This window comes from Coffea arabica, chromosome 8c, assembly GCF_036785885.1.
Source record: "Coffea arabica cultivar ET-39 chromosome 8c, Coffea Arabica ET-39 HiFi, whole genome shotgun sequence".
Lineage (NCBI taxonomy): Eukaryota > Viridiplantae > Streptophyta > Magnoliopsida > Gentianales > Rubiaceae > Coffea > Coffea arabica.
In genome coordinates this window covers 3,671,428-3,697,334 of record NC_092325.1, presented here as the reverse complement: position 1 = coordinate 3,697,334, position 25,907 = coordinate 3,671,428, and the positions used below count along the sequence as shown (strand labels likewise).

At 35.3% G+C, this 25,907-nt stretch overlaps 2 protein-coding genes across 3 annotated transcripts; one reads left to right on the top strand and one right to left on the bottom strand.

Annotated features, from left to right (window-relative positions):
* The first annotated feature begins 7,392 nt into the window (after positions 1-7,392).
* On the top strand, positions 7,393-8,937 carry LOC113706738 (AP2-like ethylene-responsive transcription factor AIL7). The gene is made up of 5 exons (XM_027228698.2): positions 7,393-7,497; positions 7,603-7,676; positions 7,788-7,838; positions 7,936-8,012; positions 8,122-8,937. The coding sequence occupies exons 2-5, from the start codon at positions 7,633-7,635 to the stop codon at positions 8,751-8,753; spliced, it is 804 nt and encodes a 267-aa protein (XP_027084499.2). The 5' UTR covers positions 7,393-7,497; positions 7,603-7,632; the 3' UTR covers positions 8,754-8,937.
* Positions 8,938-12,451: 3,514 nt separating this feature from the next.
* LOC113707150 (uncharacterized) lies at positions 12,452-18,551 on the bottom strand. Of its 2 annotated transcripts, XM_027229318.2 has the most exons (13): positions 18,351-18,551; positions 18,203-18,264; positions 16,744-16,809; positions 16,440-16,521; positions 16,259-16,323; positions 15,816-15,917; positions 15,500-15,589; positions 15,295-15,369; positions 14,449-14,481; positions 14,185-14,262; positions 13,968-14,009; positions 13,133-13,251; positions 12,452-12,814 (listed from the first exon to the last, which is right to left on the bottom strand). In XM_027229318.2, exons 1-13 carry the CDS (start codon positions 18,403-18,405, stop codon positions 12,793-12,795), a joined length of 891 nt encoding a protein of 296 aa, XP_027085119.1. In that variant the 5' UTR covers positions 18,406-18,551; the 3' UTR covers positions 12,452-12,792. The 2 variants fall into 2 exon arrangements, with proteins under 2 accessions (XP_027085119.1, XP_071919394.1); XM_072063293.1 differs by lacking the exons at positions 18,203-18,264; positions 18,351-18,551 and adding an exon at positions 17,178-17,253.
* Between the last annotated feature and the right edge of the window lie 7,356 nt (positions 18,552-25,907).

The window sequence follows — 25,907 nt, the reverse complement described above, 5'->3', positions numbered from 1 at the left end:
GTCGCCTTCCTACCTTTCACTTTTCAGGACAAAAATTTTTCCTCAAGAATTTATATCTGAATTTTCTTTTTCTGGTAAGTTGGTGGGGCGGTAAGTTGTACTGATTGGTACAACTGCCGTAGCCAATAGCCGTCAATTACATATTGTAGTCTACTTCTCTTTTATTGGTAATACTTAGTCAAATTTTGCATTCATTTCTTCCATTCACATTTCACACCACGTATTTGTCCTTTTGTTTCTTTTTTCTTTTTAATTCCTTTTGGTTTGATTGGGTCAAAACTCACACCACCTTGATCAATTTCATTTAGGTATTTTCTTGGGCTTTTTCTTTGAGTCATTAGTGTACTATTCCATGGAATAGTTGGGGAGGCCCTGCAGATTAATCCATTAAGGCCCACGAACTCCGTATGTGGCTTAGGTGTCTATGGTTTGTTTCTGTTGGACTTCAATTAGGGTGACTATGATAGAGGATTAGCTTGCCTTTGCTTTTTTTTTTTTTTTTATTAGTTCAAGAGAGACTCCAAAATTTACTAGTGAATATAAAAGGATTATTTTCTATACACTGATAGTGTATATATTTTCACTGTCAGATGCATGATGCATAATTCGAATGTGAATTTGAAAGTCAAATTTTGCATATGTATCGTATATCCAACCGTGATAATGTATATAAGAATTACTCAATATATAATTAGATGTGACTATTTTCCAAATCAAATCAACATAAAACTAAAAGGTTATGCACCCCTTAGAGTATCGTTGATTTTAACTTTGCTGAGCACTGCAATATCTTTAGACTATTAATTTTGTAGAAAATTGTTCAAAAAATTAAGTACTGATAATTTGCATCTATGTACCAAATATTCTTATTTCTTTAGGGGTATTGAATTATTTTCATCAAAATTGTTCAGGAAAATTCATTAATTTCTCAACAAAATTCAGTTACGTGCTATAAATTGATAGTGTAATTATGTACTAAAATGTTACTACAATTGAAAGTTAACAGTGCAATTTGCAAGTCAGTAATAGTAGTTCAAGGGTTCAATTTACAATAAACCTATACCAAAAAGAAACATCCAAAATCGTGGAATCCAAACTCCCCTACAACTGCAGTGGTTTCATTTTTTTTTTTTTTCCTTTTAAGTAAACTTTTTTTTTGCTTGGGTTAATATATGTAATTCTTGATTCAGAAGTAGCGACTTGAAGGTAGCCCGGTACCAGGTGAAAGCCTGTAGTGCTTGTTCTGGGTCATGTTTGGATCCTTACATGATCCAGAGCTTCCACAAAATTTGGGCCCTTCTGAAGTTCGGCCCGGGTGGAGGATGGTTTATCTGTAGAGTGAGCGCCTGCCAAGCAAAGGCCCAATTCTGAGATACATGTATCGTAGTTTAATTATACTAGTAGCAGGATAATCATATAACTTAGATGAGCTTTAAATTAGTGAAAGATTGGATTTCGAATTAAATGGAAGTAAATAAATTTTGTCAATTCAATATTTAAGATGACCAATTGGGTTTTTTTTTTTTGATAAATAACCAATTTTATTAATGAAATTGTTCGTAGTCATTCAGTACACAAAAATTAAATTTATATCATAGAAATTTGCATTAATGGCAAATTTTGGTTAAATGCCCTCAACATGACCAAGATTCTAATTAAATCACGCCCCTTGCTTGTTTTACAATGGAAAATTGTAAATTTTGTTCCTTTTAATATTTTCTGATTCTTGATTCTTGAATTCTTAAATTAGTGTGTTTAGTTCTTTATAGTCTTCATCAGGACATGCACGCATAAAAGGACGACAGTTCACTTTTACCAGAGTCATACAGCTTAAGGGCTAAAATAATAGTTTAAGAAAATGTTAAATAATAAAAAATGAACTTCTTAAAACCATTTTAAAAAGGGTTTGTCTAATGAATGCGCTTTTTTTTTTTCCCTCTTACCTCCAACACCCTTACCGCGTTCTTTCCACCCTCAACTGTTAAATTTAGAATTTGAATTCTGTGTACGATGGCGGAGAGAAATCTAAAAGCCCTTCCCTGGTCATTGGACCAACCCTATTAGTTAACAAGTACACGTACATTGGACGATAGAGAAAGCTTATAAATGCAAGGTAATTAAGGGAATACTTACTAACTAACGTATACTTTCACATGGTATGGTTTGTGTGATTTAAGATGTTTTAACAAGTATGCATTGGGCATTCATTAGAACAGCCCTTTTAAAAATACCGCTAATAGAGTGTAGATGGCAACTTAGCTTTTTTTTTTTTTTTTGACTTGTTAAGAAGATTAGAAACCTTTCATACATGAACACTACTAAACAAATTTCGTCTGATTCTATTGTTAGGACCGCCAATTAACCAAAACAAATTTCTCTCAACACACACAGCTTTTATAGTTTAATGACCAAGCCAACTTAAGTTAAAAGTATGACTTTCTGCTGGACGAAGATTCCCAAGAAAAGGATAAGGCACAAGACAGTATCAAAACAAAAATAATTGTCACATAATATGAGTATATGACAAAAATTTACTGCTCATTATCAAAGAAGACGAGATTAGCAGGAGAATTTGGGTGCTCTTGTCCCAGATAAGACAGGTTTGCTGCTTTTGACTATAATGTAACAATTTGCCTAATTCAAATTTTTACAAATATAATAGCAATTAAGCTATACTAATCTTTCTGTCGACTAGCATGATTAGGTTTTAATTTTTCCGCTTATGAACGATTAATTAGTATACTTGGTAATTGAAGAATTGTTTCGATATGGGATGGAGGCTTTCGTAATATTCCTTGAGTTTGTGCAATCTGTTTTTGTTTTCATGATTAATTAATGTGCAAATTGAGATTGCTTGAGTTAAAAGTGGATTATGATGCGAAGTGAGTGGTGAACATTAGAGGTGGTATACATAGCTTAACTCCATTAATCTTAATCATTACCATGATATCGACCAACTTAACTCCACTAAGCGAAGATGAAATGTACTTTGAGTAATTAACTAAGTTATGACCACTCCTTTTTCTTCTCTCTCAATGATTACCATAGGATTAGAATTAACATAGGATCATAACTATATATATAACTATATATATACATATATATATATATTGTGAGATTTAATAATCTGGGATGGGAATGGAGATTTTGAATTTAAGACCTGTAATTTTTGAAATCTCAACCTTAACCACTAAATCAATAAGGCAATAGCTCCTTAGCAACAAAAGAAAAAAAAATGCAGAATGTACCAGTATTGAATCTTTGAAACTGAAATCATTGGATTATAGCTAACTGTTGTGAAAATATAATTGCACTTTTCTGTTAAAAATTATTCAGTTTCTACATGCATCCAGCTACAAAAACTCATAAAATCATGAGTATCATATAGTGCAATTTACATTCGTAGAAGTTCTTCTCCTCCATCCCCTCATAAGATACATGACTTCAACCTTTCCATTTCAGACGCAGGTTTGAAGTATTTTCTGTCTTTGTCATTGGATAGTTTTGATCATTTGGCATTCACACTCAATGGAGAAGATGTTGATTCTCTTTTCTTCTTTCTTCTGAGAAAATCCCCCTCATATAACTGAGAAAGTTAGTCATAGGACCCTAAAATTTCAACAAAAACCGTGAAAGATTGGAGGCACCACAACCCAACCATCATACTGCAGGATAACGTGAGCCTAGAGTCCGCAAAACCAAACAGTGAGGTTATATAGAAACCTTCTGCAAAACCAAACAGTGAGGTTGTACAGTAACATCCCAGATACTACATTGGCTGGTAGAGATATTTGTTTTTATTTGTTAGGATCTAAGCGCGGAACACATGACTATTGAGACATGAAATACACAATAATTTAATGATTAACAAGTTATAAGCATGAAAGATAAATGACACACAATATTTAACGTAGTTCGACTCCACTATTGAACCTACGTCCACGGAGACAAATCCATTCTTTATTATGAGGGAAAAATCTTATACAAGAATACAATTTGAATCCAAGTCTAACCCTTGTATATCATCTCTTCTCTCTCAAGAACACTTTCTCACACCCTATGTATAAGGCTATATAAGGCTACATGTCTCCCTTGTGTGCTTTTATGTGTCCCTTGTATGTCTCTTTATAGTATGCCAACTCATCTATTTATCGAGAATATTATTTGGCCAAAAATCAAATAACAACAGGAAACTAATGCTAATTCCTAAACTTATACGAAATAGGAAATAACTTCTACATGCTAAACAAAATAGAAAATTTCTTGACTACTACTTTAAATAATTAAAACAATTAGGAAGCTAATTACTTTCATACAAAATAAAAAACTTGTCTAAAAAAAATTAAGTCAATTTTCTAACAAATCTTCACTCTGGCGAATATTTCTTTTAGTAACTATTTGCCTTCAAATATCAAATAATATGGTACCGAACTATACATGCGAATCAATACAGTACTGACACCAAATTGATTCAATCGGAGAATGAACATGTGTAGTTACTCTGAGTTCAACCTCCAGTTGATTCGTGAGAAAGTGTCTCAATTCACCATCTCCCTTTGTAGAATTTCTTCTCACCACCACTTGCAATTCCGAATTCTCTTCTGTGAATTCTATTTCTAACCATTGAGGTAATCAAGTGGTAAAATCACAATATTTTTTTCCATTCTCAGGTCTGTCTCGCCACATGTAGTTTTCAAAACTCCACATAAAACGAAAAAATTCGTCACCGTCAGAGTCTTCTAACGTATGAAAATTAGATATCTTTGTTTCTTTAGGACATATACTACACTACCTAAAGAACATAATCCAAATCTAATAACCATTCAGGATGAAGTATCAACCGTTGGAGTTGTGAAAAAGTCTCCACCAATTCACGTCCAAAATTAATATTGAATTCCACCATTTTCTTGACTCTTGAATTACCTGTCTAGATTCATCGTCAAGTATCTCCGTACTTTTCAACTTCCTATCCTTCTCTCCTACACTTTTAATGCCTTTTCTCAAACTCTTGAAACAAGGATATCACCTATTAAATTGTTCAATTGATAACAACCACTAATCTATTTGATCTCAATAGTTAACCAGTATCCAATCATGAGCCCTGTTTTGATACCAATTTGCTGGGACTCAAGTGTTTGTGAGTGACCTAGTCTCGCGACCAAACTCTAATATCACTTGTTAGGATCCAAACGCGGAACACATGACTATTGAGATATCAAGTACACAATAATTTAATGATTAATAAGTCACAAACATGAAAGATAAATGACATATAATATCTAATGTGGTTCGACCCCACCATTGAGTCTACGTCTATAGAGAGAAACCCGTTCTTTATTATGAAAGGAAAATTTTATATAAGAATACAAATTGAATCCAAATCCAATCCTTGTATACCATCTCTCATTTCCTAAGAATCCTCTCTCACACCCTATATATACAGTTACATGTCGCTTTTGTGTGTTCTTTGTGTGTCTTTTTGTAGTATGCCAACTCACTTATTTATAGAGAATATTATTTGGCTAAAAAATCAAATAACAACGAGAAACCAATGCTAATTTCTAGACTTATACAAAATAGAAAATAACTTTGAAATCTTAAATAAAATAGAAAATTTTTTGGGTATTATTTCAAGTAACTAAAACTAATTAAAAACTAGTTACTTCCACACAAAATAAAAAATCTGTCTAAAAAAAATTAAACCAATTTTCTAACATTATTCAATCTCAAGTTTCAATTATTAAATTTTACATTTCTTTCCTGTCTTACTCAACAGATAAATTGAAAGAAATCCTCAGAGGAAGGCATTGATCATAAAGCCCCATGCATTCAAGAAAGTTTGCAACCAATCAAAATAATAGATTTTTTCTCCAATTAAGAGATTTTGGTCCTTTTGATTTAAAGTGAAGAAAATTTTCAAGAACTTAATTGCAGAGGAATTATTTACACCAGGCAAACATTGCTTCCAAATTATAAATTTTTTTCAATGAGCAGATTTTGTGGGGTGGTATTGTTCGTTTTTAGGATACTAGATACGTATACCAGCAAAGGCAAACTATCCTTTAAAAGCATGTTAATTGTTGAATATTTCAACAGTATTCAACAGCTCCCAGTAGTTTGTGTAGTAAAATTGAAATGAAAGGAAAAATATGTGATATTTATCTTGTAGCATTAGGCGCACTTGCGACTGTAAATCCGAATCTCCATGGCCGAGGGAAGAAACATTACATGCTTAAACAAGATGCATATATAGCTTGTTACTTTGATAACCAGAGAAATGTGACATTTTAATAATGTTAATGAAGGTCAAAATAGACATGCTAGAAGCTCTTATGCGGCTTTGGGTAATGAACTGTGAGACAACATCATAAGTCCAGACACAAACCTTGGAGACAACGTAATTAGATCTTATTTACGTGGATTACTGCTAAAGTCTGATTAACCTTCACTATTCCAAAAACAGTGCAAGAGCCTATCTGTCCATAAGACAATAAAACTCCCTCCGAAATCATCGATCAGATTTTGTCTCTGCTCTTATGATTTGGTCGTTAACAGAAAGTACAAAATCAGCAAATGAACAAAGAATCATCCCTATTTATATGGCTTTGCATGATCTTTTATCATCGCACAACCTATCCTCTTCGTATTGTCCATCGTTTCCTCTTGCTCTTATCCTGTGCTACTTTGAATTTTTGTAGAAAAAGATGGAGTTGAGCATTGTGAAATCTGAGGCAAGCGCCCGAGGCAGGAGCTATTGCTTGGTGGAAAGCGATGTCCCAGAGACGAAATGTGTAAGAAGACGAAGAAGATCTCCATCAGCGTTGACAGTACTTACTGGTGAGGCTAGTCCGGGAGGGCGTGATCAGCAGCAGCCACAAATACAGCAGGTTGATCAAAACAATGGTGCAAATGCAACTACAACAGTTAAGAGAAGTTCAAGATTTAGAGGAGTTAGCAGGTATTATTATATTGGTTTTTTTTTTTTGAATTTATTTACGTATGTTTTCATAACTAGTTTATTTCATGGGAAATGTTGGACTAACAACACAGATTCTTTTCGCTTAGACATAGGTGGACAGGACGTTTTGAGGCTCATTTATGGGACAAAGCATCCTGGAATGCAACACAGAAAAAGAAGGGAAAACAAGGTAGGATAATATTTTAGCAATCTTTGTGTCGTATAATTAATCATCTTCTTTATATTGTTTTCTAGTTTGACAAGTGGTTATTAATTCCTTTATTTTTGGTAAATGCTGTTGGACCCTGCGTTGTCTACAACTGATGGGTGGAGCAGTTTATCTTGGTGAGCATCTAGATCGAATGATTCAATTCATAGCTGGAATTTTCCATTTTCTCAAGAGAGATGGAAGTTGCAAGACAACTAACTGATTATTTGTGCAATTGTCAGGGGCTTATGATGAAGAAGAAGCAGCAGCAAGAGCATATGATTTGGCTGCAATCAAGTATTGGGGGATCTCAACTTTCACCAATTTCCCGGTATGATTAATTGGCAAATCAAATGAATTTGTTAGAAATTGTCCTCCATCTTCAGGTTAATGTTGGTAGCTGATGGGACCTTGTTTTCTGAATTTCTTTTGTCAGATAAGTGATTATGCAAACGAGATTGAGATAATGCAGAATCTAACAAAGGAGGAGTACTTGGCCTCTTTAAGAAGGTGCTCAACTTGCCAAATAGCTGTTGATGATTGATGATCATCTCACTTTTGCAATAGACTCACTCTCAAGAGAAAAATTGGTTAAAACCTTCATTTCATTTTTTGACACAGGAGAAGCAGTGGCTTTGCAAGAGGAGTATCTAAATATAGAGGGGTTGCAAGGTAACAACAAAAGTCATCTTTCTAATCTTCTGCCACTCTTTTCTTCATTCATCGCCAAGTCATCAACACTAAAGTTCGTAATTTATATTAATTTCAGACATCATCATAATGGTAGATGGGAAGCAAGAATAGGCCGAGTTTTCGGAAACAAGTATCTCTATCTTGGTACCTATGGTGAGTCTTTACCTCCTTGTTCACAAAATAATCATACTATTTTTTTTTTTCAGAGTATAAGTGGGAAATGAGCGAGGGATAATAATTCAAATCTTGATCTTTCATGCAGGTACTCAAGAAGAAGCTGCAAGAGCTTATGACATTGCAGCAATTGAATATAGAGGAATCAATGCCGTTACTAACTTTGACTTGAGCACTTACATAAAATGGCTAAAACCAGGTTCTAGTTCAACAGCATCTCATGATCTTCTAACATCCCAGCCTGTTGAAACCGCATCTATTCACAACTTCAATCTGACTGATCATCAGGAGCCTCATCGTCATGAGTTCTCCTTCAACCCTAATTCTTTCAAATCAGGACCGTTATCTATACCTCAAAAACAAGAAGTTATCGAAAGAAAGATGCCTCTTAGCCCTTGTAGCATGTCATCATCCCCTACTGCCCTCAGCCTACTCCTCCGATCCTCGATGTTCAGAGAAATGGTGGAGAAGACTTCTAATGCTGATAATGATGATCAAAATGATGGAAATGACTTGAAGAATCAACCAGTGCAAGGTGGTGGTCATCAACAAGATGATTTCTCATTCTTTCCGGGAAGTAGCCTGAGTTTTCCTTATTTTTATCCTTTCAACAGTGGCCATAAGTTGCCTGAATTGGCATCAGAGGAGAAGAGAGTATCTCCATTTAGCGCATCACGGTGGAATGATGCCTTCAATACCTCACCCTTCTTCAATTCATAGACAATTATTGTAAGAATTATATGAAGATGATGATAATTGGTAGTTATCTAGAAACTGATCATGTCAGGTACTAAGTAGTTGCTCCATAGCTATGTAAAACTTCTGGTTGCTAAGAAATCAATGACCATGTAAACGAGAAGGCACTTTTGTTACTGAAATAAAACTGATCATCGAAGCTTTGATAGATTGCTAGAAAATTGAATTTGTTCAGCTGACATTGTAGGACTTGTAGGTTTTGAGTTTCATGTCATGTCACTAAGTAATTTAGCTTTTCCATAGTAGTCTCTGGAATCCAAAAAATAAAAAAAAATGTAGACACACTTTTCCTTTAATATTCATGGATATAGAACGTATTGCAATTTAAAATAAATTTAATCCAGTTATTACAAATTATGGACACATGTTGAAATCAAGATTTATATAATAATTAGAAAAGTGGAAAAGATAGTGATGTTTGTAAGAAGATCAACTGCACACCAGGGTAAAATAAAAGGGATTAATTCTTTGAGTAAGTTTTTTTTATGCATTGTCAGTGTAAAAATTTTTTTTTTTATACTGGCAAATTTAGATTTTTTTTTTTTTTTTTTTTTAGGTGTGTCCCGCAGGGAGTGGACCCCGCAGACTATTCACCACCCTCAGCAACTTACGACATACATTCATTCACATTCAACTTAGATTATTGTTACACAACATGAATTTTAATTTAAAATTCAAATCATGCACATACGACATACATTCATAACCGCTAGTATAAAAAAATCACTGCACCATCAGTGCATAAAAAAATTAATCCTTAATATTTTAAACCGATGTCGTGTATACTTGTAAGCCTGGATGCATGATAATTAATCTCAATTTAAATTTGACATTGAAATTTTGGACCATAACATGCATCAACTCACAGCAGCAAAGATCAATCCAAGTAAAAATGGTATTCGTTCTACTTAATTATCTAAACAAATTATTCCATTGCAACCATATACTTTCTATGTAGCTACAACTCAATAAGGTAGAACCCTTTCTTGGATTCTGGTCTTATATGACATGGGATCTGAAGTCAATAAATTCATGTTACGAATATCACATTTTCGATTGAGAGTAGTTATGAAATCCCCGACTAATAACGTCATACTAATCCTGCCATTATCAGATGGTGAAGGAGAATCCAAACGAGGAATGCAGAATTTGTAAATTTTTGTGTTAGGAATAACACTCTGCCGCGCATATGTGTACCTTTGATATCTTGACTTTATCGGTAATCACATGAAAGAATAAAAGAAAAGAAAGATGTTAAGGAAGCTACAGTGATTAGTTATTAGATCAAGGTTTTTATAGCTAATAACTTCAAATACAACAAGAACGTAAATGCCATCCCAATGAACACTATCATCGATCATTCATCAGTATAAACGAGTTATATATACATTAATCATAGATAGTCTAAGACTTTTACCTGATATATTTTCTTGTGACAACTGAAAAGGTCCTATTTTAAGCAAGTTAGCTTTTTGGCTTATGAACTTTTGTTTCTATTTAAAACAGAAATATAAACTCCCCAAAAATTTGCAACACTCCAATTGTTTTGTTTTCTTGCTCTTTTTGGTTGATAACTTAGTTTGACCTCAAGTGAGGAGAACTTTTTTACTCCAATTAGCAAACGTTAAAGAATGGCGCAAAATTTCCTTCATTGTTGCATTTGCTGCATTTTCGAACTCTAACCATGTGTACAATACTGACAAGGATATTACGGTAATAATTGATCTAATTGAAGCTACAAACAAACACATATGCATGGCTCTCTTATTGTAAGGTTCTGCTCATCCTATTCTGAATTTGATTGTTTTGAAGAACGTAATCCATGGAGTTGGAATTTGGAGGAGCTTGAACAATGCCTTGGGACTTTCCCTCTGCATGGCATGGCCCCCATTGTGGAAGAAGGCGTGAAGTAGATGAGACAATTTCTCGACACTTCTTGGAAAGGAGGCCTGCTGTCATGGAGCGCGGACGTTGTTCCAATTTGTTAGGCTTGTTGGGATGGTGCAGATATTTTCAATAAGTTAACAAAAGGAAAAATACAAAATTACAGCTGGAGAGAAAGGACCATTTAGAAGTTAACACCTTTCCAAAATTGCTCAAATAGGTTCTGTTTGCACCAACCATATATAGTATCCAATTAGTTGGATTTCTTGGCTATGTTTGGTTCATCTTAGTATTTTGGATGACTTAGGGTTGTGATTTTTGAGCACAACCTCAATAAAGTAGTGTTTTGAAACTTGGGTTGAATTGGCAGGTTCGATTGGTCAGACTGCAAATTGGTCGTGACTTTGGTCCAATTCATGTTTTGGGTTAATTGGATTTAAAAATCAATGAGAACCGTATGAATCGTGCGAACCATTCAAACCGTTGAACCGACAATTTTTTTGTTTTTGTCTGCTAAACTGAAAAAAAAAAGAATAGATTCTTGTTAACTCTAAAGAGTAATTATTAAGTGCCGCACTCACTCACTCACTTTCTTCTCATCTTTTTCCTCATCAAGTTTTCATCTCTAAGTTTTAGTTCCTGACTTCACTCAGGCTCCAAGTTTTTTTTTTAAAACAAAGTTGCAATATTTAATTCCCAAAGATACGGTTTAAAGTTCAAATTCACAATGTCTAATTCCTAAGGACACAAGTTCTGTTTAATTTCAGAATATTGTAGTATTCTTGGGTAGGATTTAAGATTATATTTTGGTAGATTCAATTGAGATGAAATTTATTTGTTTGAACTTATAATTTAAAAAGTTCATTTGTAAAAGTCCAAGTTCTTTGAAAATATTGAACTTTTTATTAGATAAAAACTTGAATAAGTCCATTGAATATCTTATTCTGTGCATATATACCTTATATTTTATTTTAAAAAATTCATTGAATTAGAGTTGAACCAATCCGATCAATTAAACTGCAACCCAAACATCTCGCTGATTCAATTAACGATTCGAGTTTTAAAACATTGCAATAAAGCAATTTTGTTATAAAAAACAATAAAGCATTTTCTTGCCAGTTGCCTCCTTTTGAACCCAAAGGCCAAAAAAACAAAAACAAAAAAAAAAACAAATAAAGAAAGAGAGACAGAGAGAGTGGGCTAAGATTGCGCCCAATTTGGGTGGGTGGCTTGGCAAAGCAGCATCCGCCCACCATCTCAAGCCTAGGCAGCTGAGCCCATACCCTTTGTCTGCCCACCATCTCGAGCGTTGAAGAAAGAAGTTTGAGCAATACAAACACTCAAATTTGAGAGATCAATTTGTCCTAATTAACCCAGTTTTATTGATCGGATTTCCCCGTCCAGTGTCGTTATATTACATACCCATTTTTGGTCTTTAAGATAAAGAATAAGTTTTACCCTTGTACATCTCTAACACAATCACATCGAAAGGCTAACACAACGCCAACTGTACTACCACACAATTTCCCAGAACATAAATGAAGTTCATTGTTCATACATGAGATACCCAAACATCCAACAATGTGCGGACAATTCACAAGTACACAAGAAATCCCAACTGCTTTTTTTCCTTTTTAATTTCCAGACACTTCGAATGTTGTCAGAAATGACAAGCTGGAGAATGAAGCACAATCATTGTATCATCCCTGGTTAGCAGTTTCAACAACAGCAGGAATCCTTAAAAGGAAAAACTCGCAGGATATTGATTGTCTTCGAGATGAATTCAACCCTTTTCACTTGCAGTTCGTGATTTCTAATATAAACATTGAGATGTGACAGTTATGTTTAAAATGTACTAGAAGTAATGCAGGAAATACATGTCATTGACCAGGGGAAGGGAAAAAACCAGCACTTCCGACGCTAGGAAAAGGACATGTACATCGAAGAAGAAGTAGAAATATAAACAAAATCATAAAGCTCCCCGGGTTTAATAACAAACTTCCAAGTCTAAAATAACCCGATGCTGCATTATTTGACGTTCTCTCTTCCATGGCCACACCAAAATACAAACAAGTCACCACGATGCGGTTCCTTAAACCAGGATAGAATATGCTTCTCATCAACACCTTATCGAACCCATCCTGGAAAAAAAATAGACAATTTTCAGCAGCCATGCAAATTTAAGGGCGGGTAATTACTTGACAATGTATAACAAACCCAGCCATTGCACCCCAATTTCGAAAAGGGGAAGAATAAGGAGAAGAGGACACATAAAACAGGGATAGGAATGCAAGTAGACATGCAATCTTTAGAAGAACAGGAAAGAGCAATCTTTAGAAGAACAGGAAAGAGTCCATCCATCTTCCATATTAAAGACTTCAACACACTTCATGTGGAATGCAACTCAAGTGAATAAAAGAACAGAGAGCAATAAGAACAACTAGTGCTGGAACTAGTACCTCGTCAAGCTTCTGGGTTTCTGGTCATTCAATTTATCCAACCCATCTCGTGAAGCACCATCAGTAATCAACCTATTGTTGTTTGCAGATTCCAGCGTATCTACAACATCTTTAAGACCCTGAAGAAATTTCAAAGGAGACCAATTCAGAAAATAATGAATCAAATGATATGACATCCTTCAACAAAAAGAGACTAGAATTTGAAACAGATGCTAATAAATGATATGCTATATTTTTGATGCATTCATTGGAAGGATGTAGAAGAGTTCAGGGCAGCAGACCCTATCAACAAACAGGACATATTATTTCTCTTTTCCCCTTCTTTTATCTAAAGAAACGAGAAATAAACGGTCACAGTTTCTGGCTTGAACAGATAAAGAATTCTGAGGGCTTCAAAATTAAAGTGAAACCACCAGTAAAAGGAAGAAACCAAGGCATCAACAGACACCACCATGTAATGAATTACATGAAACAACTTGGGGGACCACCGGCAAGGCCACCTTTGAAGGAGTGTGTTTGAATGAGGACCAATGAAGTTTGCATCATCTTGCATGTGTGCACGTCTGTGTGTTTTTTTTCCCCCTCCTCTTCTTCCTTTCACTCTAATAATGTCTAAATTTCTATTTTTGATAGGCAAGGGAACGAATTGTTGATATCCACTCTTACGGTTTATCTTACAAATTCTGAACATGCCAAATAAAAGGATATCCATCCCTAAAATCCTTATGTTTGGCATAGCTATCTGTGTCATAATTGACGATCTATATCTTATTTGGAATGCCTTGAGCTACTAAGCAGCATTTTAGAGACAAGTTGCAGAAAGATGGGGAAATACCATGAGACTGGGAACTGAGTTGCCAACAACTTTGAGTTGATCCTGAAAAAAATTGAAGGAAAAATTACTCAAACCTGCTTCTGATACTCCTGAAACTTACAGAAAACAAAATTTGCACTAAAGCACCTAAATCAAAAAAATGCAAAATGAACATTACTTATAATTGATAGTACATGGAATATCAAAAATCAGAAGGGAGGTGAAAAATTGCAGAAACCTGGAGCCTGTCTGGCATTTTTACCCTTTTCCCATTAACAACGCTGCACAAATACAAAACTCCAGTATTTGCAAGTTCCTGTTTACATAATCAAGATTATAGCGATCAATATCAACCATCAGAGACATATATTAAGTTTAAAAAGGTTTTCATTCACCATCTTAGGCTTTAGCATCCAATACTAATATAGAGAGTCATTTACTGATTTTTTCTAATAATAGTGGTTTTCTTAAATTCTGTTCATATAGAATAAAATTGCTTCACCTGCTTGGCTTCCATGGAAAGAAGTTTGCCATCCTGCAATCATAAAAGAACCAAAAAAAAGTTAAACGGGGAATATAAACAAGCAATGTTAAACAAAGATAAGTAAGAAGCAAAAGTGATTATGTCCAATCATCTCAATAGCTCTACTTTATCCTGAACAGCCAATTAGAAATTATTCAGAGTCATACTACATCTAAGTTCTTTTCATTTTTCTTGATTTGCCTTCCAAGTCAAAGTGTTGGCAGGAAAAAAAACGTATTGATGAAACATTTGTCCCAGGTGAGACATAACCAAAAACAAGAGAACAACTCAATCATAGTACGAACAAAAACAGAATCTGCCAAATCACCTCAATCCTAGCTGTCAAAAATGTCTTGTATAGAATGGTGGGAGTGCTCCAGTTTGATTGAACTCATTGATAAATTGTTTTGACAGATCAAACAGATCCTATAAATTTATTTCCGTTAACTTTAAAACATTTATTGATATTTGTTCAAACTGGTAATTCATAAAAACAATGTCAATTTGTCAAAGCACTAAATTCTTCCAGCAGGTCATTATTACGTGTCAAATAACTTTCAATCACTTCAATCAAACAGAAGACTGTTATTTTGCACATGTGGTAACACATTATATTTCACATTTTGACTTAGTTCCATCAAATTCATTCCCTCCCCCCTGTGTAGCACATTATTATGGGCAATTATAAAACAAATATTCTAAATCTCCTTGTGTTCTTATTTTCTCATAATATATAAAAGCATAGACGTCCTGGTCTCACTAAAGATAATAACGTTTTCTTAAAAGCAATAAAAAACTATGTTATTCTTGCTTTGGAAAACCCACCAAACCAGCAACCATCCTCTGCAATTCATCCAAATCATAGTTAATTTGCGAAAGATCACCACGAACATCTGTAACCTGGTTAACAAATTCAAGGAAACCTGATTAAGCTATTTCCCAATGGTCATTGAACAAAATAGAACCTTGATAAATCATCCATCAAGGAATGCAGTAAGTTCCAGAGACAGATAAAACACAACGAATATACCTCGCTTCTAATTAATTTTGACATCTCCACTTGCTCATCCAGTTTACCATCCAAGTTCTCAATTCTCTGAGTCAAGTGCTTCTTTGCTGCCTATTGTCAAAAAATAACATTAGGAAATACCAAAAAACAATGACAAGACTATCAGAAACTTCACAAATGTCTGAATGTAATTTGCATGAACTTTTCATCTGGTAGTACTAACTGGACAAACACAATATTCCCTTCCAGACAAGGCCATTAAGCCATTAAGTTCCATATAAGATATTAATGTAGAATCTAAAGAACTCAACGCTGGAGAAAAGTAAATGTAACTTACAGCGAGAGCATCAGACACATGCTCCAGATGCTTTGTCAAGTTCTCCACGGCGGCTGCCATATTACGCTTTGTCACATACATGAGGTCTGAGAATGAAATGCCCTAAAAGTTTCAAGGGGATAAATGTATTAATACAACTAAAAAGAATAATCATTAATAGCATTACAAATAAACTAGTAAAAAAATTCTAGGTTTTGACTTGTGCAATACAGGTGAAGGTACTAAAACTACATGAAGGCAATTTTACAAGATTAAATGAAAACTTGGACACATTAATCACCTTCCACCACATGTACCCGTAGCCCAAGGCACCCAAAGCAGCAACATGTGAAGGTACTAAAAAAAGATTCTAGGTTTTGACTTGTGCAATACAGTTGAAGGTACTAAAACTACATGAAGGCAATTTTACAAGATTAAATGAAAACTTGGGACACATTAATCACCTTCCACCACATGTACCCATAACCCAAGGCACCCAAAGCCGCAGCAGGCACCAGAGCTGCTAAGGCTGACAGAATGAGAGAGATAAATAGCCATTAGAATTTCGAGATGACATCAATTAAATCTACAACACGAAGGGCACTATGACTGCTGACATGGATGCATGATACGGATAGAACTAACCATTCTGTCCAGAACCACCATTAAGGACGGTAATTGGGCGAGCAGATGCCAACTGTCGAACCTCCATTGCCAATCGACGGATCTTCATATAAATCAGCCAAAAATCCAAAATCATGTGTAGTGAGAATTGAATTGAAATATTCGCAATACACCAAGTTAGCAAAATAGAAAGAAATTATCAGTTCCCCCAGAAGGATTCCACCATATGAACCAATAGATTTTACCAGTTCTTAAAGCATGAATTGGTATTGGACATGAGATTACCAATGGAAAAACAGCTAAAGGCTTATGCAAGAATGCTTACCTGTACAGCCATAGCATCAGAATCACCTTCTGTTTCCCCATCTTTCTCATACTTTTTTATCAAATGCTGCCAAAGACATCATTCAAAACAATAACTTCATAAGCTACAGACCTATGAACAACAAATACATGTACACAAATATGGAAAATGGAAATGACAAAGAGACATGCATTATGGTCACACAACACATAACATGAGATATACCAAAGAAGGACACATGTGAATACCTTTAACAAAAAGATTTGGAAAGTGACATGCAAATTTTGGACAAACTATATGAATTTCGTTAATGTCCTTGTAATGAGATAGAAAAGTTTCCAACAGTGTGTACCATATACAAGTATTTAAGAGCCAAACCTACAATTGCTAGAAGTACAAAAAAACTAAAAATTTATGTGATGAAAACTATTTTTGAACCATGCAGGGAAACTTGCATGTGTGATTCTGGCCGGGCTTTCCTGAGGTATCTAATAACCTTGCTTCTGCTGTCCTCCATCTTTGAGAAATAAGAATCTGTGTTATCAAAGGATTTCCTGCGATTATTTCTAGTATAGAATGAGTCAACCATCCACTTTGGTATCTTATTGGGCCTTGTTCCAGATGTTGTTCCAGATGTTTCCAAACATGTCTCCTCTAGAAGATACAGATTTTTGCTCAGAACTAGATGTTGAAAAACAAACTTTGTCACAACAGTTGTAAAAAGTAGCCACCTTTATTCACAATTTCGACCTTAAACTTTGAATTAAACACTGTCAAAATAATACTTGAGCTGCAGCATCTCCAGATAGTTAGAATATAATACATCATACCTCAACTAAGTAGCCATTTTAGGCCACAATTCCAAGACCATACAAGAAATGAATATAGTTACAACTTGATAAATGTTGATCCTCCACAAAACCAGGTGCCACAATCTTTATTTAATATACTCCCAAAGTTGACTCTTTATACCAATGTTCTAATAGGTACGTATCATCTTCGAGATATCCTAATGCTAAGCAAACTATCCACTATTGAGCACATTCTCATAGCAAATACCTCCTTTTTTCCGAAATCTACAAAACTAGACTACAACTTGTCAAAAAGCGGCCGCTGCTATTGGAGAATGAGTAGCCACTAGCCAGAGTAAAACTGTAACCACCAAAAATTACTACTGGCTACAGAATTTACCTTTTCTGTATGAACTAAACCCAAATTCAAGTTGCATTGCCAGACCAAACAGAAATTAATCAAATTACTCCAAAATGCACGTACATACGCATAACCCAAAGTAAAAAAACACTCAACGCAACGTTTATGTAATTTTGAACATGTATAAACAGCCTTAAATATAATAAAAGTTACCTTAGGAACAATCTAATCAATCAATATTAATTACATCAGAAATTCATCACTAATTTACCACACAAAATTAAAAGGACAACTAAAATCAGTGATAAATTAGTCGGGCGAATAATACCTGAAGTTCGGTTAACACATCAGATAATTTACAGTTCTTCAACAACACAGTCCCCGTATAACCTACACAACCACGCAGTCCAGTTATCATCGATCAGATCCATCTCAAAAATATGAAAAAAATTCGAACAAATTCGAGAGTGGAATACCTGCGCCGACTAAAATCAGTATTCGGGAGACGCCGAAACCCGCTTGCATAGCCATGGCTAGGAGGAAGCTGAGCCGCGATCACAGGAACAAACCCTAACGGGGGACTTTCCTTTTCCCTTTTGAAAATATTAAAAATATTATCTGATTAGCTCGCGTGTTTGATAGATATAGGGAGCTTGAAGACTTCTTCGTTGAGCGAGGTAGCAGACTTCTATTGGTAACTGCTTTTTGTCCCAGTGGGCTGGGGTATAACGACGTCGTTGAGCGGCCACTAAACTGGGGAATAATGAGAATTGCATAAATGGTCCTTGACTCACTTGACATTTTCAGATTATTGATAATATGTACCCCTGAGACTATCACCAGTTTGCAATTCAATCCTAAGCTTAAAACTATCACTCAACGTAGACACGTAATTTGGCATATTATATTGCCAAATTGGGGCCAATCAAACAAAATAGTTTGGAAAGTATTAATGTATTTCCTTGGCTATTTTTTCATAGGAAATTATGTTTAATGCCTCTGAATGGATAAGCGTAATTCCATGCTAAAATTATATTAGAGTGATAAAGCTTTTCAACTTCAATAATAAATGAGTAGATTCATTGATTTCGACAATAATTTGTGCAGTGAGACACAAGCTAAAAGTAGGAAGTATTATAATACTAAAATTAATAATTTAAAGTGCAAAGAGAAAATCAACAATATGTTAGAAATGCATATAATAATTAATATTGAAATTGTTTATATTTAAAACACTATCTTTTTGAGCTCAATAATCAGTGTATAACTGTATTTTGAATTTAACAATTTGGGTTAAATTCACTTTGTGACTTTTTACAAAGAAGCCATGCATCTAAGAGTGTGCAAAATCAAAAAATTTCGATTTATCGACCGAATTCGAATTGAATTCGAAATATTCAAAATCGGTAATTTGGAATTCGGAATGGAAATCGGTTTTTTTGATTTTGAATTATGCGAAATCGGTTCGAATTCGGTAATGCAATTTTTTTATTTGGAATTGTATTTGATTCCAAATTCGTTTTATAATATATATAATATTATTTTTTATAATATATGTAATATAAATTTTATATTATATAAAATAATATATGTAATATAAAATTGAATTCGGTGAAATTGGTGAAATATAAAATTTATAATATATACAATTTATATGATATAAAAAAAAGGCTTCAGAATTCGATGAAATCGAAATTTATCGAATTTCAAATTGAATTCGAAATCGTATTCAAAATCAAAACTGGTGAATACGGAATCGAATTCTATTAATAATTCTGATGCCAAAATTTTAAAAAAATTCAAATTCAAATTTCAAATTTATTGATTTCCAATTCGTTGCACACCCCTACATACATCTTCATAATCTCTTTCACTCAATACATTGACACACATTGAGGGGTAATGATCTATTAAAGTAAAAATACAGTCACAAATTCAATTTAGGAGTATCGTGTCTGATCAAATAAATGCGCAACGTTAAAAACAGAATAATTAGCGACTGTAAGGCACCATTGATGAAAATTGGGTTAAAAACATAAAAGCCCCCTATGGTATAGATATTACACATAAAAACCCCTCGTGGTTTCAAATCATACCTATCGGTACCCCATGGTTTGAAAGAAAGTGCATTTTCGACGGAAATCGTTAATGAAAACGGAGGTTAGTGAAAAGACATAAATGCCCTAACTATATAAGCGAAAAATTGCTGAAGGAATTAGTCAGTTTGGCTGAGACGGAGCAAACGAAGAGACAGAACGATCGAAGAGAGAAACAAAGAAGAAGAAAAAGCCCTAGAGAGAGAGAGAGAGGCAATTATCAGCTAATTATTCCGGTTGTTATAGCAATCAAACTCCGACAGCGACAGGAACTGCAAGGAAGTGAAGATTTGCTGAAAAAATCGAAGAAAAATGAGTTTGTATGCCGTCCCTCATCTATTTCGATTTGGGGTTTGGGGTAGTTTGGGATTTTTATTGTGATTTACTGGTTTCATACTACATTTTAAAGTCATTATTTAACAAAAATAAGATTTTTGATATATATATTAATGTTGTTAATGAATTTAAGGTTTTCGAAGTATATATACTACATTTGCTATTTTGATTATCAATTGGCAAATTTGTTAGGATATTGTGTTTGGTTGACTACGAAAAAGAAAAGCCTTATAATCTGGAGTTGTTAGCGGAGATTCTTAGTTGCTGAATCTGAATATGTGATTGTCTTTGATTCTCAGTCAACTAAGTTGTTCGTCTTTGAATCTGCTGTACTATCAAATTAGAGTAGTTGGCAGAAGACTGAATCTGTCCAAATTTGTATCGTTATCAGTTTTCAGGAGTTAATGAAAACATGTTGTAGTCAAATGTGGTCCCCCATCTCATGTATAATGAATTATTTGTTCTGGATCTGTTGTATTATGTTAGCTTTTTGTATAATTGTGAAAGATAAATTACTGAAAAATGAGTACTTTATTGTTTGTCATGCAATAGCAGAGGAGAACAACAAGGATAAAGTAGACATAAAGATGTACTTTGGTGGAAAATTCAAAGAAAAACCAAGGCTCCACTACACGGGAACCCACATGGCCATTTTCAAAGAAAGAGTTGAAGATAAGGTAGACATAGTGAGTTTGTGCAAAATGTTTAAGAAAGTAGATGAAGGAGCAACAAGAGTAACGTTTTGGTTTTGTGCCCCCTTTGTTGATTTGGATGGTGGCCTACATCCAATTAGAAACAATGATGATATTAAATTGATGAATTTGGCATATGAGGGGACACCAGAAAGACTAATTTATGCTTGCAGTGGGGATGAGCCATTTGAAAAAGAGCCTGAAGATGGTGGGGTCAATGATGGTACATCTACAAAGGAAACATCCAGCAACACAACAATAAAAAAGAAAGGCAGTGATACAAAGGCTGGTGGGGTAACCGTAGTTACTACAGGGACAGATACAAGTACTGATGATGATGATGATGAGCCAGAATGGTTAAAAGAGGGGTTGGAAACAATAGAAGATGAGGACATATTTGCACCCAAGAAAGATGCTGCAGGAGACAACAACCAGACCAATATAACTAGTGGAGGCAACAACCAAAAAGCTGATGGAGACAAGGACAAAGCTGATGAGGCCACTGTTTCAGCAAGACTCCCTCTGCACGTATTCTCATTTGCTGAGAATAAAGATGAAAAAAGTGCTGCTAAAAGTGTGGATGCAAGGAAGAAAAAGACAAGTAAAACCAAGCAATCAAAAGGGCCTGATGTGATTCAGAAAATTTCACCAACTATTTCAACTCAAATACCATCACAAATTCCATCAGAAGATGAAGCTGTTAGAACTGAAAAAGACCCTTCAACAGTTGGAGATCCAGATTTGAGAGCAGACATACAACAACAAGTGAATGATGATGTCATTGAAGAGAATTGACAGGAACCAGTGATTTCGGATGAGAAGTTGCTGGATGCAAGAAGATGTGATGGTAGAGAAGATGATGATTGCCTTGACTTTAATCCTGAAGTTGAGTTTAAGAAACCAAACTTTGAGTTGAAAGTGGGGCAGAAGTTTACTAATTTCAGAGTGTTCAGATTTGTGTTACGTGAATGGCTAGTCAGAGAAGGATATGAAGTTACTTGGGTGAAAAACTACTCCAAGAAAATTATTGCCAAGTGTGCAAAAGGCTGTACATGGAGGATTCGTGCAACACCAATTCAATATGAATCAACCTTTCAAATAAAGTCATTGAAGGGTGAGCATGTGTGTGCTCGAGAGTATAAAAACAAGCATGCAACAGCTGCATATTTGAGCATCAAGTATCAAGATAAGATCAGGGATAATCCAAGAGGTGATTTGATGAGGCTGAAGAATGACATTAGGAGAGACTTAATGATCAATGTTTCAATTGCTAAGGTCGGCAGAGCTAAGGGTAAGGCAAAAGATCTGATGCTTGGCACGGACATGGAGCAGTATCAAAAACTTTGGAGTTATGCAGCGACAGTCCGAGACATAAATCCTGGAAGTACTATCAAGATTCAGATGGACAAACCAACTGAAGGTTCAAATGGGACATTTGAAAGATTATATTATTGCTTGCATGCATGCAAGCAGGGTTTTCTTGATGGTTGTAGACCAATAATTGGTCTAGATGGCTGTTTTCTTAAGACAGCATTTGGTGGCCAATTACTGTCTGCACTTGGGAGAGATGGCAACGACAACATGGTGCCAATAGCAGTTGCAGTGGTTGAGATAGAGAGGTATGACTCTTGGAAATGGTTTTTGGAGTTGTTAATTTCTGATTTGGGCATGGGAAAGGATAACATTCCTTGGACATTTATCTCAGATAGACAGAAAGGGCTAGTACATGCTGTGAATGAACTTTTTCCAGATTCAGAACATAGATTCTGCTTGAGACATATGTACCAAAATTTCAACCAAAAGTTCAAAGGAAAGGAAATGAAAGACATGTTCTGGGCTGCTGCAAGTGTTGGCAATGAAAAGGAATGGAAGGTGGCAATGAATGACTTGGAAAAGGCAAACAAAGAAGCTGCTGAATGGCTGAACCGGATTCCACCAACTCTGTGGAGTAGATCACATTTTAGAGAAAGTAGTAAGTGTGACATTCTAGTGAACAACCTAAATGAGTCATTCAACAATTATATATTACAAGCAAGAGAGTTACCAATCATTGGGATGCTTGAATGGATAAGGAGGAAGTTGATGCATAGAATTCAAACAAAAAGATCTGGAATGCAAAAGTTTCATAGACAAATTTGTCCAAATATAGCAGAAAAGATTGATAAGAATCAAAGGTTGAGCCGGACATTTGTTGCGACATGGGACGGACATCACAAATATGAGATAGATTGTGGTCCGAGAAAATGTGTGGTGCTTGATTTGCATGAATGGACTTGTACCTGTGGTTATTTTCAACTAACAGGTTATCCTTGTGCCCATGCATGTGCTGCAATAGGAGTGTGTAGATTACCTATAAACGATTATGTTCATGCTTGCTACACTAGAGTAGAATATCTGAAGACATATGCACACACTATTACACCTGTTCCAAGTGATACCTACTGGATAACATGTGAACAAGAGGGCTTAAACCCCCCTGCAGTTAGGAGAATGCCTGGTAGACCAAAGAAGATGCGTCAAAGAGCACAAGATGAGCCTAAGAAGGGACAAATATCAACTAGAAAGGGTTTATCTGTGCATTGCAAGAGGTGTTTTCAGCCAAATCATAACTCACGGACGTGCAAGAATCCCATTCACCCTAACTCCAAATTTTACAAGGTAATCTTTCATTGTACACTTAAATGGCATTGTTACAGCATCTGTATTTATTATTACTAATGTTAAATGCTCTTTGTAGGCACACTTAAATGGCATTGTTACAGCATCTGTATTTATTATTACTAATGTTAAACGCTCTTTGTAGGCACCTGAAGCAAGTGTTACAGCTTCCATTCAATCACAGCCAATTGAGTCATCTACTGAACCACAGTCATTTACTGAAGAGGCTGCTGCAACCGGGACTACTACAAAGACAAGCACTAAGGCTCGGAAGGTGTACACTCCTTCCATAACATTCACTGGTTGAAAGACTTATCAATTCAGTGGGACATTTCTAAATTGTCTTTTTGTTTTAATTTCAGTCTGTAGCTGGTACAAACCAAGGGTGTAACAGGGCTGATGATACCACTGCACCAACAAAAAGAGCTCTGGCTCGTACTGTTACTGATGTCCTGCAGAAGTTAAGGCCAAAGAGAGCAAAAGCTGCCCAGCCTTAATTACTTGCCTAATATTTGCCTATCTGTATTTAGACTTTCATTTTGGAATATTACGTCTGGTTGTAATGATGCCTGCAGAATGATTGGTTGCCTGCAAAACGTCTAGAAATCTTTTGTCTAATTTTTTGTACACTTGACTTGGCAGTAGTTGCCACCATTTGGTTGTACCTATTGAATGAAGTTCTCTGTGCAGCCAGGCTATTTTACAGAAATTTTCCACCAAGTGCTAAACCTTTTGTCTGTAATGGCACTTCGTGCCTCTTTGATCACTAGTTATTTTACAGGTTATTGAACGTCTGGAAATCTTTTGTCTGTAATGGCATTTCGTGCCTCTTTTATTTTTTCTGTTCATTTTTCTAAAACATTTGCTGCTTATGAGTATTCTATTCAAAGTTTTAAGCTACAACATTTTGAAAGCAGTTGAAACAGTCGAATTATACTTCATCAAGAAAGCATAGCATTACAAGGTTCTAGCTGAAACAGCCAAATGATCAGTTTTAGCAACTCCATACAACTGGCTACCAAATTCCACAGTCTTATTTGGTAGATATTGTAATGTCCGGTGCAACCCAATGAGTACAAACAATTTCACAATGATGCACAAAGATATATCAAATTTAAGCACAATAAAGAAAACTTAATTAAAGAGAAAAGATAAGAAATGCAAACCAAATATCAATCCAATAGCCTCTTCAATTGATGGCGATGCTAACCAAGATGTACAAGTGAAGGTTCACTCCTTCCTCACCCCAAACACTCTTTGGTTGAGCCAAGGAGTTTTACAACAATTCTAGTTAACCCTCAACAACCTACACTTGAAAGATCACTCACCCAATTAAGAACTATTTTATACAAATGAGGCAACCTTCACCAAGGTTTTACCACTCCAAGTGATAGGTTCACCTTCACCAAGGTTTTCACTTGAGCAACCTCACAACCCAACTTTCCCAACCCCTTATACAACCAACAAAGAATCTTTATACACAAAAATCTCACTTGTAAGCTTGTATATTGTGTTGGCAAAAGTCCCTTGTCTTCTTGTGCTTTGGGGTTTTTATAGAAGGTGAGAAATGGCTCCAAAAGACTCTCCAACGGTCAAATATTAAATGCTGTCAAAACTAGCCGTTGGCCTGTCGGACGTCCGAACCACCTGTCGAGCGTCCGAACCCTGCGTCCAAACCACCTGTCGGACGTCCGAACCCTGCGTCCGAACGTAGGCAGAGAGTCATCAAATCTTTGCGAAATTTCTCGGACGTCCGATGAGATCGATGTGCGTCCGAGGCGTGCGTCCGATCTTTCCGGACGTCCGATGCTTCCTCACGAGCGTCCGACAGAGTTTCCTTCTTGATGTTCTTCATCCTTTCGGACGTCCGACAGAACGTCCGACATGAGTGCCTTGTTTTTGCTTTTTCTTTTATGCCACAAGAATCTGTTCTAACAAATTACTCACATAAAAACATTAGCCCAAATCTATATATTGGTTTGTTAATCATCAAAACCAAGGATTGATCGACCAAGGTCAATAATCTCCCCCTTTTTGATGATGACAAACAAAATGAAGATTTCTTTTATCAAATAAGTTCAAATAAAGCTCCCCCTTAGAAAGTGCCAACATACAAAGAAATTTCAATAAATCCTACTCCCCCTTTTGGCATCAATCAAAAACAAACTCCCCCTTTATTTTTCAAAACAAGACCATATTGAATATCAAAATTTTCAATTGTACTTACAACCATATAGCACTTCTTGGATCA

Excerpts from the sequence above, each read along its gene's own strand:
- LOC113706738 (XM_027228698.2), top strand. The coding sequence starts at position 7,633 with ATGCAGAATCTAACAAAGGAGGAGTACTTGGCCTCTTTAAGAAG. Across the intron at positions 7,677-7,787 it reads TACTTGGCCTCTTTAAGAAG|GAGAAGCAGTGGCTTTGCAA; the intron begins GTGCTCAACTTG and ends TTTTTGACACAG. Across the intron at positions 7,839-7,935 it reads AAATATAGAGGGGTTGCAAG|ACATCATCATAATGGTAGAT; the intron begins GTAACAACAAAA and ends TATTAATTTCAG.
- LOC113707150 (XM_027229318.2), bottom strand. The coding sequence starts at position 18,405 with ATGGCTATGCAAGCGGGTTTCGGCGTCTCCCGAATACTGATTTTAGTC. Across the intron at positions 18,265-18,350 it reads ACTGATTTTAGTCGGCGCAG|GTTATACGGGGACTGTGTTG; the intron begins GTATTCCACTCT and ends GTGGTTGTGTAG. Across the intron at positions 16,810-18,202 it reads ATGTGTTAACCGAACTTCAG|CATTTGATAAAAAAGTATGA; the intron begins GTATTATTCGCC and ends TGTCTTTGGCAG.